Genomic DNA, 17,513 nt, shown 5'->3' with positions numbered 1-17,513 from the left:
GTTGCTATTTTGGCAGGGAACAAAGCATCTCACAGGAGGAGCTAGAAGAGGGCCCTGTACTGCATTTGCAGATCTGCAGAGAAGACTCTCCTGGAGATGAGAAGTGGTGCAATCAGCAGTGCAGAAATACTGAGTGAAAATGTAGCCAAACAGATGAGGGAGACTGTCAACAAGTCAGCATCTTGAATGCTAGCCTGAGGTGATGATGGGTGCGGCACAGGCTGTGAAAGGCACAGAGGAGGGCCTGTGAAAGAACACACTGACATGGATGAAGTAATTCAGAAAATAGCTTCGCTCAAATTCTTTGTGAATAATGTCTTTGGGAGGGAAGGCTGCAAGAAAATACAATAAGATAGGGGCATGGACGGATGTTCATGACTAGAGAGGACTGTGCTGGAGACAAGAGCGGAGTTCAGGCTGAAATGGCAGGACATTCTGCAGGGTTGTTAATGGTGACTGAAGTGGCCTCAGGGAATTTTCAGAAAGGAGCAATGGGACACAAAAATTCAAAGTATTTTGGTATTTTGTACTGTTTTACCATTAGAATACAAAGAGTGACTTTTCTAGATGCAATGAATCTGACTGATTTGACAGTTTCTTAAAGAAAATGCCTCTTGACATCCAACTCTAGCAGACTCCCAGTCTGCTTAAGCAGACATCCACACTTGTGTCTGGATACCACTGCATGGACTTTTTTTCCCCAAAACTTACCTGGGGATCCCCACTGGCTTTTCGGAGATTCATGTGAGTGGAGTCCAGCTGGTGTACCGGGGTCCCAGAAATGTGATAGCCATTCACTGTAAGAACACGTAAGAAGTGAGCAGGCTTGCCGCAGTTGCAGATGTATAATTACACATTTTAAAAACAAGTCATGTAATTGATTGTCAGTGTGCATACTGTACTGAAACTCAGCCCATGGGGCCATTCTGCCCTCAGCATCCTGCAGCAGGCTTTTATCAGCAGTTATGATTGAATGAGTTGCAAGAGTCAAAAAAAGAGGCTCCAAAATGCCACAGTTCCTGCACCTGCAGTTTGGTAAAATGATGTGATTGAAGAAGCAGGGTATGTAAAAAGGAGGGGTTTCATGGAGATGGGCTGTTGATGTCAAGAAAGCATGCCTTGTAAGATGTTTATGGTTTATGTACACAGCTGTATGTTTGGAAAATAATGAGCTCAAATTAGGGATAAATGCAGCTATGTTACATAGCCTTTGGTCACAACAAAACACAGTATTCAAGCATACTTCCCACTCAGCTCAATGAAGACCTGCATCAGTTTGACCAAAAATTGGCTGAAGACATTCTCTAGACTGCATTGTTTACAGTCAGCTGCTAGTGCAGTTATTCTAGTGCAGTTTTACTCTTCGTGCAGCCCCTGCAGCTTTTTAGCTGATTCTGTTATGTGATTCCCCCAGCAGCAAACTGGACAGCCTTGCAACTACCATGTGTTAACAGAGTCCTCGTGCACACATGATGTGCAGGGTGCAGCTACAGGCAGCCCACATTCCCTGCACCTGCTGCTCCCACAGCTGCAGGAAGCAGGAGGGAGAGGCAGATGTGCTTCCCGGAGCTGGCAGCCCCTGTTCGCTCTGCGCCCCAGGAAAGACCACCTTAGCCCTGAGCAGGTACATGGGGCAGGCCAAGAAACCCATCATTTGGAAACAAAGGGTGGTGGTATGGGTTGGAATGAAGACCCCCGACTACACTTGTTCTGCTGCAGGGCTATCTACGTGAAATACAAATCCCACCTATCACAGCATTTTTGTTTGCTTTGCTGGCTGGTAGAGAAGGTGATTCATCCAATGCAGTGCTCGGGAATGGCAGTACACAGTACCTGCTGGGCTCTGCTGTGTCACAGGGCTCTTCGGGGTCCCAGGCACACTGCTTGGCCGCTCCCAGGTTGTCTCTGTTGGAGGAAAACAGCAGCATAAGGGTGACAGAGGCCAACAGCATCATGTGTCTGTGACACACAAATAGCTCTGACCCTCAGTGTTCTCCACTCCAGGGCTGCACCCCATGAGGAGGGTGTCTATGTCCCCTGGTGCTCCTCATCTCCTCCCTCATGCCTTTGCCTTCCCTTCTCAGCCCTACTCCTCAGCAGCTAGCTGAGATCAGTGGCAACAGCATCACTGATTTCTCCAGTGCAGCTATACATCAGGGCCACTCAGAGGAAAACAGGGCCACAGCTGCACGTGGAAGACGCTCACTCCCTGTGAGCTGCTGCCACAACCCATGCAGGCAGCACTTCTAAGTAGATTACAGCAAGCCCAGACTGGGCCCTACCTGTGGCCTGTGTGGGCACAGCAGCTAGTCTGACAGAGCACAATCTGGGGACAGGAACTGCCTTTGTCCCTGCTCTCCATGTGGAACACAGCTGGGACTCAAAGATGACAGTTCAGCGATAGGAACACAGACTACAACACTTTTTCCCCCTCAAAAAAGGCTACTGCCCCAGCAAATTCCACTTGGATCCCTTAACAAATGCATGTCACACCACTTTTAATACTCAAAAGACTGCTGCTGCTTTTTCCCTCTTTTCTCCTCTAGTTAGCCATTTTGCTCATTTTCTTAGCCAACAGAAAATTGTCCTTGGCTACATGCTAAACAAAGAGGATTTTACTGCAAAATGTCATTAAAGTTGCAAATGGCAGATAGTGGAATTACAACAGCAGCTTCTCTAAAAGTGTAGCTATAAAGCCCAAGCCAGCATTCCTATCTATAGAAGAAATATGTTGGTATCAAACAAAAATAAATACTGTTGGCTGCCAGGCAACATCAACTAAGAAAGTAAGTCAAAGCATCGACCACTTCATTTCAACCTGTGATGCACAAAACCCATCCAGGAGCAATCTAATCTTACCGAAGTCTGTAATCGTGCATCTGTCAGTATTCCAAATGGGAATGAAAAGTGACAACATGCTTGCATTTGGGACATCAGGAAGAGGATACTAGATATCTGTAGATATTCGAGTACTGTGTCCAGTTTTGGGCCCCTCACTGCAAGAAAGATACTGAGGCCCTGGAACGTGTTCAAAGGAGGGCAACAAAGCTGGTGAGGGGTCTGGAACACAGGCCATATGAGGAGAGGCTGAAGGAGCTGGGAATGTTCAGCCTGGAGAAGAGGAGGCTCAGGGGGGACCTCACTGCTCTCTATGACTGCCTGAAGGGAGGTTTTAGTGAGCTGGGGGTCAGCCTCTTCTCTCATGCCATTAGTGATAGGACCAGAGGGAATGGCTTCAAGCTAAGGCAGGGGAGATTCAGGCTGAACATCAGGAAGTATTATTTTTCAGAAAGGGTGGTCAGGCACTGGAATGGACTGCCCAGGGAGGTGGTGGAGTCACCGACCCTGGGGGTGTTCAAGGAAAGGCTGGATGTTGTGCTGAGGGACATGGTTTAGTGGGAGCTATTGGTGATAGGTGAACGGTTGGACTGGATGATCTTTTAGGTCTTTTCCAACCTTGGTGATTCTATGATTCTATGATATGATAAAGCCAGAGAACTGCTATCCACTCTTGGTCTCACAAGCTAAGTTATATGAGGTTGTGACGAGGAAACATCACTGGGATGGAGAAATAGCATTGGTGGACAAAGAAAGGGCAACTGATGTCATCTAGCTGGATTTGTGCCAGGCCTTTAACACAGTCATAGAATCACAGAATGGTTTGGGTTGGAAGGGACCTTTAAGATCATCTAGTTCCAACTCCTTTGCTATAAGCATTTACTTAAGCGTTGCTTTAGGCTCATCATTTCGGAAAAAGGGATCCCAAATTCTTCATTTCAGGAACTGCAGACCCCAGAAGAGGGAAGGTGCTGCACTCCCAAACCTATGCTGCTCACATCCCTGAAGATACACATTCTTCTGCTTGCTTTGCCCCTCTTCTGATTTTGCCTGCAAATCAAAATATTTTGACTATTTTTTTCTTTTGCACATGGAAAGCCTGGTGGACTGTAGCTTTGATGAATCACTGAATTTAAATTATGCTTAGATTTTTGTGAATTTGGTAGCAAATTAATGAATTTCACTCTTGGCCAATGAGGCAGGATTGGAATGTATTAACTAAACAGAAGGAAAATCAAGTGATATAAGTTGTCTTTTCTGAGTCAGCTTGTCTTAAAACACGCCTGTGTGTGGTTAAATAGGTAAAATCTGATTTATGTTTACTGTATTCTAAAAGCAAACAGTAGAATATGCTACTCACATTTTTAGTAATTTTTTTCTAATATAAGTAGTTCTTTATTGAATATTGTAAATGAGTTGACTTGAAGAAAAGTTCTTGGAGGTTTAGAAGCAACTCTGTACAGAGGGATTGTGATGTCCACTCAATGCCAACATGCGATCCAGAAGGTAATATGTTTTTATCATAACTGACTTGGACATTAGCAGTAAGAAGTTACTTCAGTTACTTTCATATATATTTTATGCAAGCGTAGCTTTAGCATTTTTGAGACTGTACAGAGAAATGGACTTAAACCTAACAAATAAATTTGAAACATAACTAGTTGTTCAAAATTTCCCAGCTGTTTCTCTGATTTGCCTGCTGGTTGTTGTGGAGCTGGTCTTCTGCCATACAAAAACTCCAGACATATAACCTGAAGGCAGAGATTTTGTACATACAAGCCCATTGCTCAGCATAGTTGTGAATGTGATCCAAAGCACCCAGCGATTTTCAAAATACTGAACTTAAGTTGACTGTAGAGCTATGCATCTTGAAAAAGAAAAAAAAAAAAAGCTATAAAATAGAATCGTTTTATTGGACAGGAAATGAAAAGAACAAGAAGAATGTTTTAAACCTCTCTTGTTTTCAATGCTGAGATGAAAGAAAATCCCTTTCTGTGCACACATTAATAGTGATATTGCAGATGCACAAGAGCAAGTAGAATGATCCTAACCCAGGCCTGTATTGCTGTGCCGCCACCTACTGCAAGCACAGCTATCACATTTGCCAAGATGAAACTGCAACATTATGAATTTCTTGGCAGTTTAGTCATTATTAGAAGTGAACATGTGTAGGGAAAAATGATGTTTTTCCACAACCACAAAGAGAAGACTTGGTGAGAGATAACATCCTGTCTAATACAGCCAAGACATCTGCTTGAACCAGAGTATGAAATACAGATTTGATCCTGGAAAATCTGAAGACTAGCTGTGATCCTGTGGTAAAACAATGGGCTTTCCTTTTAGGAATATATTCAGTATCAGTCAGTATTTTATATCCCATCCAAACTTCCAACAAGATGACAGCAACAAGCTAAAACCTCTTACTCTATGAGACTGTAATGTAGCACTGGCAGATGAAAACTGACAAGTTCTATTCTCCTTTATCAGTCACCTGATAATTATTCTGTTTAGTCAGAGTGGAAAAAATAACTGCTAGTTTCTTTGTCACTCTCTGGACTGTGAAGGAGTTCTGTGAACAGAAAGAAGTCTTACAGGCCTGAGATGGAGGCATGGGAGATATTTGTAAATTAATTACTAAAAGCAAGGCAGTAGAAAGCCACTTACTCAAAGTGAAATCAGAGAATTACAGAAGTCGGAAGGGACCTTATGGCCTTCCAGTGCCAGCTCCTGCCATGGGCTGGCAGCCACTCACTAGCTCAGGCTGCCCAGGGCTCCATTCAGCCTGGCCTTGAACACTTCCAGGGATGTGATACTCACACTTCTCTGGGCAGCAGTGCCAGGGCCTCACTGTTTCTGGGTGAGGAATTTCCTCTTCACATCGAACTCAATCTCCCCTTTAACTTCTAGGTCAAAGCCATTACCCCATGTCCTATCACTACACTCCCTGGAGTCCCTCTCTCGCTTTCTTGTAGGCCAATTCTAAGTAATGAAAGGCCATCATAAGGTCTTCCTAGAACCCTCTCTTATTTTTTCCCCTTTTAAAAATGGCTGTTATGCTTCCTCTTATCTAGTCAGTGGGAACTTCACTGGACAGCTGATCCCTGAACTGGACCAAATCTGCTCTCCTGAAGCCCAGGGTAGTAAGCTTGCTGTGTGCTCTCTTTGCTGCCCTAAGGATGTTAAACTGTTTCATGATCACTGCAACCAAGGCTGGCCTTGAGCTTCACATTCTGCATCAACTTCTCCATTTGATGAGAATGAGGTCCAGCAGAGCACCTCCTTGCTGGTTTGTCTGTCTCTTTGAGAAGCAAGTTACCATCAACGCATTCGAAGAATGTCCTGAATTGCTTATGCCCTGCTATGTTGCCTTTCTGTCAAGGCTTGCTGCCTGTTTGTGGCTCCTTATAGTCCAAAACTTGGTTGGACCTGTGAGTCAGAGGGAGTGTAAACACGCCTGCTCTGAAAACAGGTTTCCTTTAACTGCACAGCACCGCATTCGACACTCCAAACCTCCAGGCTGCCTGACACTGCCACGCTTCACCTGGCTTTGATTGGAGGCCACCTCACCAAGCAGAAGGATACAGTGCTGTCAGTGCTCCTGCATCTTCGCCTTTCTTGCTAAGATATTCCTCTCATTTGTGATCAGTCAGAAAAGGCTTAAGGATGCTTCACTCCTTGATATTGTGAGTGGGGAAAACAGCCCTAAGGAAAGGCAGAGGAAACGTGTACGTTTGTGCGTGAAACGAGGGGAAATGATTTGCAATGCCCTAAGACTAGGGTAAAACATTCAACACTTTAGAAGCAGAAGGAATAGGTGAATAATAGTATAATGAAAATATTTTTCTTCTGTTCCATAGGGGACGTGTAGCACAAGGAGATTTCATTTAGTTTGAATTAGGAGGTCTGACCAGTTCACAGAGACAGTGCACAGTTGGATTCTGGCTCTCCCTTTCTGATCTCCCAGTTCATCACAGCCGCTGTTTCTTCTTTGTGCTCTAACATCTTGACCCACTGAGCCTGCAGTACATGGCTGTGGTAACAACAGCTTAAAGGGCACAACCTACCACCCTGTGCACAAGATCCTGCACCGCAGCACTGTCCTCTACACACTGTGTTCCCATTGCAAGCCAAGACAAAACAGGCCCTGATCTTCACTTCCATCTTCATATTTAATTTAAAGGGACAGGAAAAGAACTCAGAATGACAGATGCAAATCTCGCTGCACCTGCATGAAATATGAGATTCAATCTCTTAAGTGCTGAAAGTAGAGCTTGATGTAGTACATGAACTAGTTCAGCAGGAGCTGCATTATCAGATCTCAAATCCAACTCAATTGCTACAGGCATTTCAATGCAGAGACTGAGGCTGCAATATAGCTTTTATTCTCTGGTTTTAAACATTGCAATGGAAACACAATTTCTTGAAATTTTCTGTGTTGATAGGAATGCTGCTACTACCTCAGCTGCATGAGAAAAGCTACTGACAAAGTCCTTATTTCATCTTTCAAAGTATCTCTTAAAATGAGCACGGGGACCTGTAACATGCCCTCCTTTTGCAAAGACCATGACACACAAAAGCAAGCCTGATACTGCAATATTGTAAGCTTGGTAGTGACAGCAGTGCTGTTTCCAGCATTTCCTGTGTCTTTCTTAGATTTTCTAGGATTTAGGCCACTTTACCAGGGCAGGTTACTGTATCAGAGGGATACTGTCACCGGTAGGTTTTGTCAGTATGAGAAAAGACACACTATAGAAAAGACACAACAACCAATGCCTGTCATCTCTTACTTGCTTCCAGAGTGTCTCGAACGCAGTCCATAAATTTAACTGGTTTGAGCAGGTGTTCCTTATGGCTGGTGACATACAAAAGAAAAATCTCAACCTACAGACTGAATCCCTCCAAACTCCCTCAAAGAGATGGAAAATTATTAGGTAGAACAAGTACAAGAGTAGGTCATCGTTATGTTCCTTCCATCTCTTACTTGAGGCATAGCAACCAATATTTCAGATGGATTCTGTATGCATTTCCTCTAGACAGTGGCCAATCCCTGCATTCAACAAGTTCTTTCCCCTTCTCACAACAGCACCAGTGAAAAAGCAAATATGAGATTACAGGTCACAATATCCTCTTGCTTAGTGTCCTGTCATCTTGCAATTACCCAGTGAAATGCAGCAGTATTAAAATTGCTATCATATTCTAATTAAGCTGTGGCTTATTAAAGTGCAGCAAGGAGGCTTCCTTTACACCTGGTGCCTCTTAATTTAATCCTTTTTATCCACTTACAATACTTAAAAATTATGTACCTTAGGAAAAAATAGTTGAGCTTGTGGCATCCTAAGGTTACAGAGCTCTCAGCTCTGGCATGGTATAGAAGCTACGAGACGTAAATTTAGCAAATGATAAATTTTAGGATGGAGAACCTCAAAACATGCATAAGTCCCTTTGAGTTTCCATGTGTATTCTCTGACCAAAGAAGAGTCCTAATGGCAATGGTATTGCATAGAACATGACTATAACCACTATGACTATCTCTTATTTGTACATGTTGTGCTAGGCACCATTCACACGACAGTGGCCTATGGATAAAGTGCACTAGGACCAAGAGCATTGCAGCTTACTACTGTGGATTCCAAGGGGGCTTAGAAGTGTCAGTTCTTCACCACTCAGACTGAGATGCTTTAGCAGGTAGTGGTTTGGTGCACTGGGGAACTTCCTTACAAGACAAAGGTAACAGGATCCTTGATGGAGGGAATCTAGCTGTTCACCAGCTGTAGGATGCTTAAGGTCATCGAATACTACTTTTGAAAGGGAACCTTTATGGCAATGAGTTTTCAGCTAGCGTTCAAGCACTGTCTGGAAAAGTGCAACTTGCTGTTTCTGATCCTCTTAAGGTTGGTAGGCAGGCTACAGGTTGCAATGGTTGCACAGCTGGATCAGAGACCAGCCAGGAATTAGGGGCTTCAATGAAATAAAGGTTAACACCAAAACAAAATAAGCAGGAATGGGTTTCTAGTAAAACAGAAGCAGAAAAGCTGGCTGGTAGAACCAGGAGGATACTAAGGAATACGTACTCTTTCAGGCAAATAGAGAACATTCTCCTGAGCTTCTGAAGTCCTGGACTTCTCAAGATTCCTCTCAAGCACTGTTTTTGTGATGATGAGAATAAATGGGTCTTAATTATGATGAAGATAATGTGAAAGTAAAATTTGTGCTTTCCAAGAGACAAAAAGCTGTTCAGTAAATGGGAATGTGACACCACAGACAATAAAAGCCTGGAAATAAGGATGCACCATGAAAAGCTGACCTTAGCTGAGAATGCAAGATGGCAGCAAGCCAAACACTTGTGTCATATGTATATGTCATCTTCAATGTAATGGGTAAGGTAGCTGGAGTGCATTGTTTGACTAATATAAGAGGTATTACAGCTGCAGAACATCAGAGGATTTCTTCAGCGTCATCAAATATTTTCCAGCTGAATCTACCACCCACACACAGTAGTAAACCACTCCCAAAGACACTGAGCAACTATATGCTTAACCACATAGTAGTTGTGCACTTTGAACACATTCTGCTTTCAAACTTTGCAAAGTAATTCTAGGGTTCTCCACTCAAAAAACACACCAATGTCACCAACCTATGAAGCCTGGAAATTTTTCCACATGCCTTTACAGTCCAGATTATGTGCATTCTCCTCTGCTATGCCAGCACAATTCAGTCAATGCCTTACAACAATTTCCTGTCAAAAAGAGGATTAACTGAAAGTCAAAGAAGAGGAGATTTCTCTCTTCAGTTTTCTTAAAGATGGATGAATATTGTCTATGCATTAGTTTTTAGAAGACAGTTTTCAGAGGCTGTGTGAAGTACACAGTTCCTTACACCTATCAGAAACCAGATAGCACCTCTGTTCTTCCATCCTGACTGTTTAAGTTTAGCTTCTTGGTCCCTTCACTTATCTTCCCCATCATGTATGCAGCAGCTATGCAGCAATTCACTTAAACACTTAATAGCTTCTCTTCATTAAGACCACACAGCACAACTCTTCACCTGAGTCACAGACAGAGGCAGAGGAGTCTGCATAGAGCACTGGGGTATTCACCAGGCTGGGACCTGAGTTGAGGTCAACATTGGATCTGAGCCCAGGGGAAGTGCAGATGGAAACCACCACTTTGGTGAGGTGATGCCGACACAAAGGTCAGCACAAATTTGATGAGGAAGAAATAACAAAAGCTCCTGTGTTCCAGTTTTCTTCTAAATAAAAAAAAAAAATTAATTGGAGAGATAGTGGGGGAGGTGAGGGAGGGAACATTCCTTCTTTGGCTCAGAAGTTTAGGAATTAAGCACAAGGGTGATTGCCACTGTTTTCCATACTCCTGTCTTTTTACCACAGGGACAGGAGGAGGAAGTCAGAACTCACAAAGGAAGAGATAATTGTCTGACCACTAACTATGGGTGAGCTGCAAGATATGTGAAAAGGCTTCAGTTGTCACCCAAGCATGAACATTGCCACCTCGCTGCTCTAGTGCTGGCATAACAGGGCTTAGTCTGGACATATTGGGCAGCTCGGATCCCTTTCTAGGGAACAGGGCACTGACAAAGCAGTTGGAAAAGGGACACAAGCCTGTACCGTATGAAGCTGACTCCTGTCAGCCAAGAAGGAAAGATGTCCTTTCAATAAAGATCTGCTATGTTACCTAGGCAAGTGGAGCACTGTGGAAAAAGGGAATTAGCTGTGCTGGAGGTGACGTATAATACTGAACAATCATTAATCCCAAGTTCCAGATGACATCATGTGCCCACAACATATGAAGTTGAAGAAAAGCCAGTGGTGGACGAACTACCTAGGCTACTTCAACAATATGAAGAAAATCTCTTTTTCTCCCTACATGTTTGTGCCTCAGCTGTGGAGAAACTGTCTGGAGATATCAACCAATTCAAAGACAACATGCCTTGCTCCTGACCTGTATGGAGCAGTATCTCAGCTTTAAGAAGTATACACTCCTGTGCTTGAGAGAGAGAATATAGTGGTTACAAACCACATGCCATCCTGTAGTTTTACCTGGGTAACCATGAAGATGATATGAGGGAGTGGGATGGAAAATCACCAACCCTAGAGGCACGGCCATGTGAACTGCAAGGATTAAAACTAAAAAAGGGGGCTCTTCCAGGATAATGGCTGCTCCAGTTTCCAGCAGACAGTCTCCCAGCTAAAGAAGATGGTCTGATCCTATTTCTGAAGTAGATAAGAAGCCTTTGGGTTTGCCTTCATGAGAAGTGAGTGTTGAATACAATAACCAGCCAGATGGAGGAAAGGGACAAGTGGGTTTATTGAACCGTGTGGATTTGATGACATACTACATCATAACCACAGGAATATAAGGCTGTAGTGGACACTGGTGACCAGTGTACTGTAATGCCACTAAGCAATGAAGGGGCAGAACCTATCTGTATTTCTGAAGTGAGAAGTGGATCAGCTAACTATACTGGAGGCCGAAGTGAGCTTGACTGGAAATAAGTAGCAAAAGCCCATTGTGGCTGGATCAGAAGCTCTGTGCATCCTAGGTATAGATTACCTCAGGAGAGGGTACTTTAAGGACCTAAAAAGGTACTGGTGGGCTTTTGGTATAGCTATGTTGGAGATGGAGGACACTGAGCAACTGTCCATCTTGCCTGGTCTCTCAGAGGACTCTTCTGTTGTGGGATTGCTAAGACTGAAGGAACAGGTACCGATCACTACCACAACAGTGTGCCAGCAGCAGTACTGCACTAATTGGGCTCCCTGACTCCCATCCATATGCTGAATCGTCAACTGGAAAACCAAAGAGTAATCAGTAAGACTCACTGCACTAGTCCTATGTGGCCAGTGAAAAAGTCAGGAGAGTGGAGGCTGACTGCAGACTACTGTGGCCTGAATGAAGTCACACCACTTTGGTGCTGCTGTACCAAACATGCTAGAACTCCAATACAAACTACAGTCAAAGGCAGCCACAACTGGTATCACCAGTGTGATATCAGTTCCTCTGGCAGTAGAGTGCAGACTACAGTTTGCTTTCACTTGATGGGGCATCCAGTACAGCTGGAATTGACTGTCCCAGGGTGGAAGCACAGCCCAACTATTTCCCATGGACTGATCCAGACACAGACTTTCCTGGCACAGGGGAGCAACTTATATTGTTATATATAACTTAAATAACTTATGAACAGTTGTAATACACTGTCAACATAATCATGTAGGGCAGCAGAAGTTTTTCAAAAGGGAAAGAAAATAATCCAAATCCTGAAAACCAATTCTGCCATAAAACAAAGTAAGGCTGAGGGACCTACACAGGAGATCCAGTACTTAAGAATAAAATGGCAAGATGGATGTCATAAGATCCCCATGGATGTGATCAATAAAATAACTGTTATGTTCCCACCAACGAGCAAAAAGGAAACACAAGCTTTCTTAGGTCTTGTGGGTTTTTGGAGAATGCACATTCCAGATTACCATCTGATTGTAAATCCTCCCTATCAAGTCACCCTCCAAAATTTCACACGGGGCCCTAACTGAGCAACAGCAGCTTTTGAACAAATTAAACAGGAGATAGTTCATGCAGTAGACCTTCAGCCAGTCTGGGCAGGAGAAAATGTAAAAAATATGCTCTATACCACAGCCAGGCAGAATGGCCCCACCTGGAGCCTCTGGCAGAAATCCTCAGGGGAGACTCATGGTAGAGCCCTAGGGTTTTGGAGTTGAGGATACAGAGGAACCAAGGCCTGCTATACTCTGACTGAAAAAGAGATACTGGCATCATATGAAGGGGCCTGAGCTCCTATTGTCACCCTGTCTGTGCTGGGCTGGACGTTCAAATGCAGGGTCCCCTCCACCCATCACTGAACTGATGCTGTGTGCAGTAAGTGGGTTGCACTGTACATCAGGCTTGAACAGGAAAACCCCAGACACCCAGGAGTCTTGGAAGTGATTATGGGCTAGCCTGAAGGCAAGGATTTTGGAATATCACCAGAGGAGGTGACACGCACTGAGAATGAAAAGCAATATGCCCTGTTCACTGATGGGTCTTGTAACATCATGGGGAAGTGTCAGAGGTGGAAGGCTGCTGAACAGTCTTACATGATGAGCTGCGGAAACTGTTGAAGGAGAAGGTAAATTGAGCCAATTTGCAAAAGGTCATCCAGCTGGCTTTAGATATTGCTGAACGAGAGAATTTGACCAGTGTTCTACCTCTACACTGACTTACAGACGGCCACCAATGCACTAGGGGAGTGGTTACAGAAGGGGAAGTAGAACAACTGCCAGTGAAGAGGCAAACCCATCTGAGCTGCTGCACTATGGAAAGACACTGCTGGTTGGGTAGAGAACACTGTTGTAAAGGTACATCATGTAAGTGTCATCAAGGAAGAGATGCAGCATGTAGGTGGGCTCAGAATTGAGGATGGGCTTGACCATGGACACCACTGCACAGGTTATGGATGAACATGATACATGTGCTATAATTATGCCAAGTGCATAAAACCTCTTTGGTATGGAGAACAATAGAAATATAAATACAAGAAAGCCTGGCAGATGGATTATATTACACTCCCACAAACCCATTATGGCAAGCACCATCTGCTTACAACAATGAACCAACCGCCAGATTGCTGGAAACATAGCCCATGCTGCCCAAAGCACTATCCTGAGCACTGAAAAGCAAGTCTTGTGGTAACACGGCACTCCAGAAAGAACTGAGTGAGACGGTAGAACTCATTTCCCAAACAACCTCATAGATATCTGGGCCTAAGAGCGTGGCATTGAGAGGGTGCATCTCATCACCTATCATGCACTCACCTCTGGGAAAACTGAACAATACAATGGACTGTTAAAAACTACTGAAAACTACTAAAAACTGAGATTGATGGGTACTGCAACATTCAAACACCAGGACACACATTTTGCAAAAGCCATTTAGTTAGGCAGCATCTGAGGATCTGCCAGTAGAATTGGCCCTGCTCAGTCAAACTTCTATAAGCAGATAAAGTCCCTGTAGTAGACATAAAAAACATGCTGGGCAAAGACTGACTGGGTTATTCCTGCCACGGGCAAAGGCAAGCCCATCCGTGGGCTTTTGCTCAAGGACCTGGGTGCATGTGGTGAGTGACACAGAAGAACAGGGAAACCTGGTGTGAACCTCAAGGGGATCTGATGTGGGGTGAGAACAGCCAATAATTTGAATTATATAATACTGCAAGTCATCACTACTATGGTTGCTATGGTTGCTGCATTATCAGCGATATTACAGTAACAATCATCCAAATTAATGAATTCTGACCTTTTACTCCAAACCAGAAATGGCTTCAGCACGCAACAATTCAGCACCATGCATCATCCCTTCTGCACTGAAAGACTGCTATGACAGATGGAGCCCAAAGTCATGAACTAAATGAACTCAACAGACTATTTAGAGGGATGGCTGAAAGACCATATCTGTAATTAACGGAGATGTACGGGAAAGGGTAGGGCCTGAGTATGACATAAATGATATGGGAAAAGGGGTGGATATTGTCCTGGTTTCAGCCCAGAGAGGGCAGGTCAGGCCACTCAGTGGGGAAGAGCTGTGGCCATGATGGCACAGGGCAGGGGATGGGCAGAGCCAGGCCAAGTGGCCTGAACTGGCACTGGGACATTCCATACCATGTAGCACCATGTGGAAGGTCATGAAGCTGTGGGAGAATAATAGTGGCAGCTTCTGCTGTATTTTGAAGGCTTGTAAGAATCTTGTTACTTGCCTCTAAAATCTCATTTCCTCCCAGGTATGGGAATGTGTATCTTGAGTTCCCATATCTGAATAGCTTGAGCTATAAACAGAAATAAAACCTGGTTAATCTAAAAAACTACCCTCTGCTTAGTGCGGGGAAGGAGACAAGTGGTGGCTGCTGGTTGGTGTAGCAGTGCCAGGAGTGTTTGGAAAGGCCATTTGTCAGACTGGACTCATCCAACACCTTTTTTCAGGATGAAGGAGCAGAACTAGACAGTGTTCACACAGGGAGCAGTCCAGAAGTCCACTGCACCAAAACTTGTATAGCTTTTGCTCCTTGTCCTAATGTTCTGGTTTCAGCTGAGACAGAATTGATTTTCTTCTGTGCCGTGCTTTGGCTTTAGGAGAAAAACAGTGTTGCTAACATTCTGAAGTTTTAGTTGTTGCTGCACTGCACAGAGCCAATGATGTTTCAGCTTCTTGAACTGTCCTGTAAGTGGGGAAGTGTTGGGGGGGCACAAAGAGCTGGGAGGGAACAGAACCAGGACAACTGACCCAAACTGGGCAACATACGACATTGACATGGGGCGGAAAAGTTATAAAACTGAGTTGGCTGGGGGGCTGCTGCTGCTTAGGGACTGACTGGGCAGTCAGACCCTAACCTCTTAACATGCACACACAGGCCACGGTTTCTCATCTTCTTTGCTGCTTTCTTCTGGGCTTTATCCAGCCAGCTTACATTTTTCTTAAGAGTGTAGAGCCCAAACAAAAAGATAAAACATTCCAACAGAGGCTTCATACTTTCCATGTAAAGTTAAAGGATTACTCTCACAGACAACATTCCTATTTATACAATGGAAAACACTGGTTGTTTTTGTAACAGCACAAACCTGCTAGCCAGCACTCAGATTCAGATCCTCCGAAGCTTCTACATCTTTGTCTGTGAACTGCTCAATTGCCTGCCTTTGTCACTTAATCAGTTCTGATGAAATCTCCCATCTTAAGCACATCTTTACTGAGCAGTTTTTTATCCTTTCAGCATCATGATTCTGAATTCTGAGCTTGTTCTGTGCAGTACACAATGTTCTCTCCCAGCTTCATTTAAAGTGAACATTTGAATAAGTACTTTCAATGTCAGCATGCCATTCATTACTGGAAATACTGACTAGAACGAAGCCTAGGGAAGTCCCTGGAGGATTTCCTTCATTGGTAACTTCCCTTGACAAGGGGCCATTGAGAACCACTCTTCTGAATATGATTCTCCCAGCAGTTCTGCAGCATTTTATACTAACTTCACAGAGTCTTTCTTCTATTTAGTTTGCTTTTCCACCAGCCAGCTTTCAAATTGCCTTTGCTGTTTTTAAGACTTGACTTCCTGTAACAGAGCTGCCCTGCTGCATGTGGGGTGTTTGCCCTGCCTGGAGGCTGCACAGATGTTCAGCCACAATCCTGCCATTTGAGAGGGTGCCTGCCTCATCCCATTACTTCTTAGTGATAGAAGTGCTAAAATCTCTGTTACCCTGCCAAGAAAGCCTGCTTCTGCCAGTGTTCACTTTCTGTGAGGTGATGCTTCGCCCTGCAGCTTCACACCATGGTGAGCGTGTGGTGGAAGCTATGTTGTGCTCTCACCCATGCCAGGGCTCAGCCACAACTCTGAATTAGGTGAACAGCCCCAGCCTACGCCATTCTGAGATATATCTGACAGGGCAACTGGTTGGGCACACATGACAGCTGGAGTGCTGCAAGAGAAGGACATGTCTGTCACTCAGGAGATATCCAAATGCAGTGGTTAAATTAATAGACAGTGAACCCAATGCCTGGACCTTCCACATATGGTTAGCATATGGCTGAGTTAAGTGGCTGTCCTCTACCTCATGCATGAGAGACATACGAGGATGACCACAGGGCATGTGCATAATAGCAATAAACACATATAAAAATGAAGCAGAAGCTTCGGGATCTTCGTGGGCTTCAGATTACAGAAGACCTCGTAGAGCACCTTTCAACCAAAAATGCAATGTTACATTTACTTCCTAACCTCAGTACTGAAGTTAAAAAGAAAAAACACCACTTCCTAACAGTAGTGTTTAGGTGTCTTGTGGCAGGCCAAGTTGGGGTAACCCTAGGCTCTGGCAGAGGTGGGATTAGAGACAGCTTCTGTAGCAGCATCCTGTAGGCAGAGGCTGAGCAGCTGCATTTGTGGATGGAAGCAGCTGGACAGGCTCCCCAGGGCATGTATGGAACATGGTAAGGCAGACCTCAAACAAACTGCAAGCAGGGCTCCACGCAAGGAGAGCTGAGTATGCTCCTGGATGCTCTAACATGGAGACAGTTCACCCTTCCTTCCACTTTCTTCCTGGCCACTTTCCCCCATATCACTACCTGTGAAAGCACACCAGCATCTCCCACTCCTCCCACTGGGCAGTTGTTTGCTTTTTCTAGTTATTATTAGTTTACTGTCTGAAGTTTCTGCATAAATTAGCAGAATTAAATAACTTCTTCCCTTTGTTTCAGTTTCGCTGCCTAGCTCAGCCTCAGTGGGTAGGAGGTACAGAGCAAATAACAGAGAAATGCTTTGGTAGGAAGAATATTCTAACTTACTTAAAATAAGGAGAAAAATACATAACTCCAATCTCTAGACAATTTTGGTGCCTCAGTGCCTGGAGAAGACACCACTGATTTGAAAAGGTGGTTCCAATCCAGGCCCAGAATCTACGCTTGAAAACGGAAGGAAACCCCCAAAGGGCATTTCAGAAGCACTTAGGGAGTGAAACTGCCTTTGGTCGATCACAGATGGTGATCACAGACACCTTCCCAGGACAATTCCATGTGTTTTATTGTTGAACAGGAAGCTCTGTGGAGCCTGGTAACAGGAGACATGAGACATCTGTGAGGACACACATAAACTAAAGTCAGATCCTTCACTTTGGGACTGAAAACTGA

The 17,513-nt window shown here is 44.3% G+C and overlaps 1 protein-coding gene across 3 annotated transcripts in view; it reads right to left on the bottom strand.

Moving 5' to 3' along the window:
- GAS7 (growth arrest specific 7) overlaps positions 1-17,513 on the bottom strand; it is a 104,385-nt gene that overhangs the window by 43,280 nt on the left and 43,592 nt on the right. For all 3 annotated transcript variants that reach the window (XM_042883835.1, XM_042883836.1, XM_042883837.1), the window contains exons 3-4: positions 1,834-1,905; positions 712-797 (exon numbers count right to left, since the gene is read on the bottom strand). In XM_042883835.1, coding sequence (XP_042739769.1) covers positions 712-797; positions 1,834-1,905 — 158 coding nt within the window. The remainder of the gene's footprint in view (positions 1-711; positions 798-1,833; positions 1,906-17,513) is intronic.

This window comes from Lagopus leucura, unplaced genomic scaffold (assembly GCF_019238085.1).
Source record: "Lagopus leucura isolate 7727_CA_CO unplaced genomic scaffold, USGS_WTPT01 Super-Scaffold_100040, whole genome shotgun sequence".
Taxonomy (NCBI): domain Eukaryota; kingdom Metazoa; phylum Chordata; class Aves; order Galliformes; family Phasianidae; genus Lagopus; species Lagopus leucura.
Note: the sequence above shows the minus strand (reverse complement) of the source record. Positions and strands in the feature narration are given on the sequence as shown.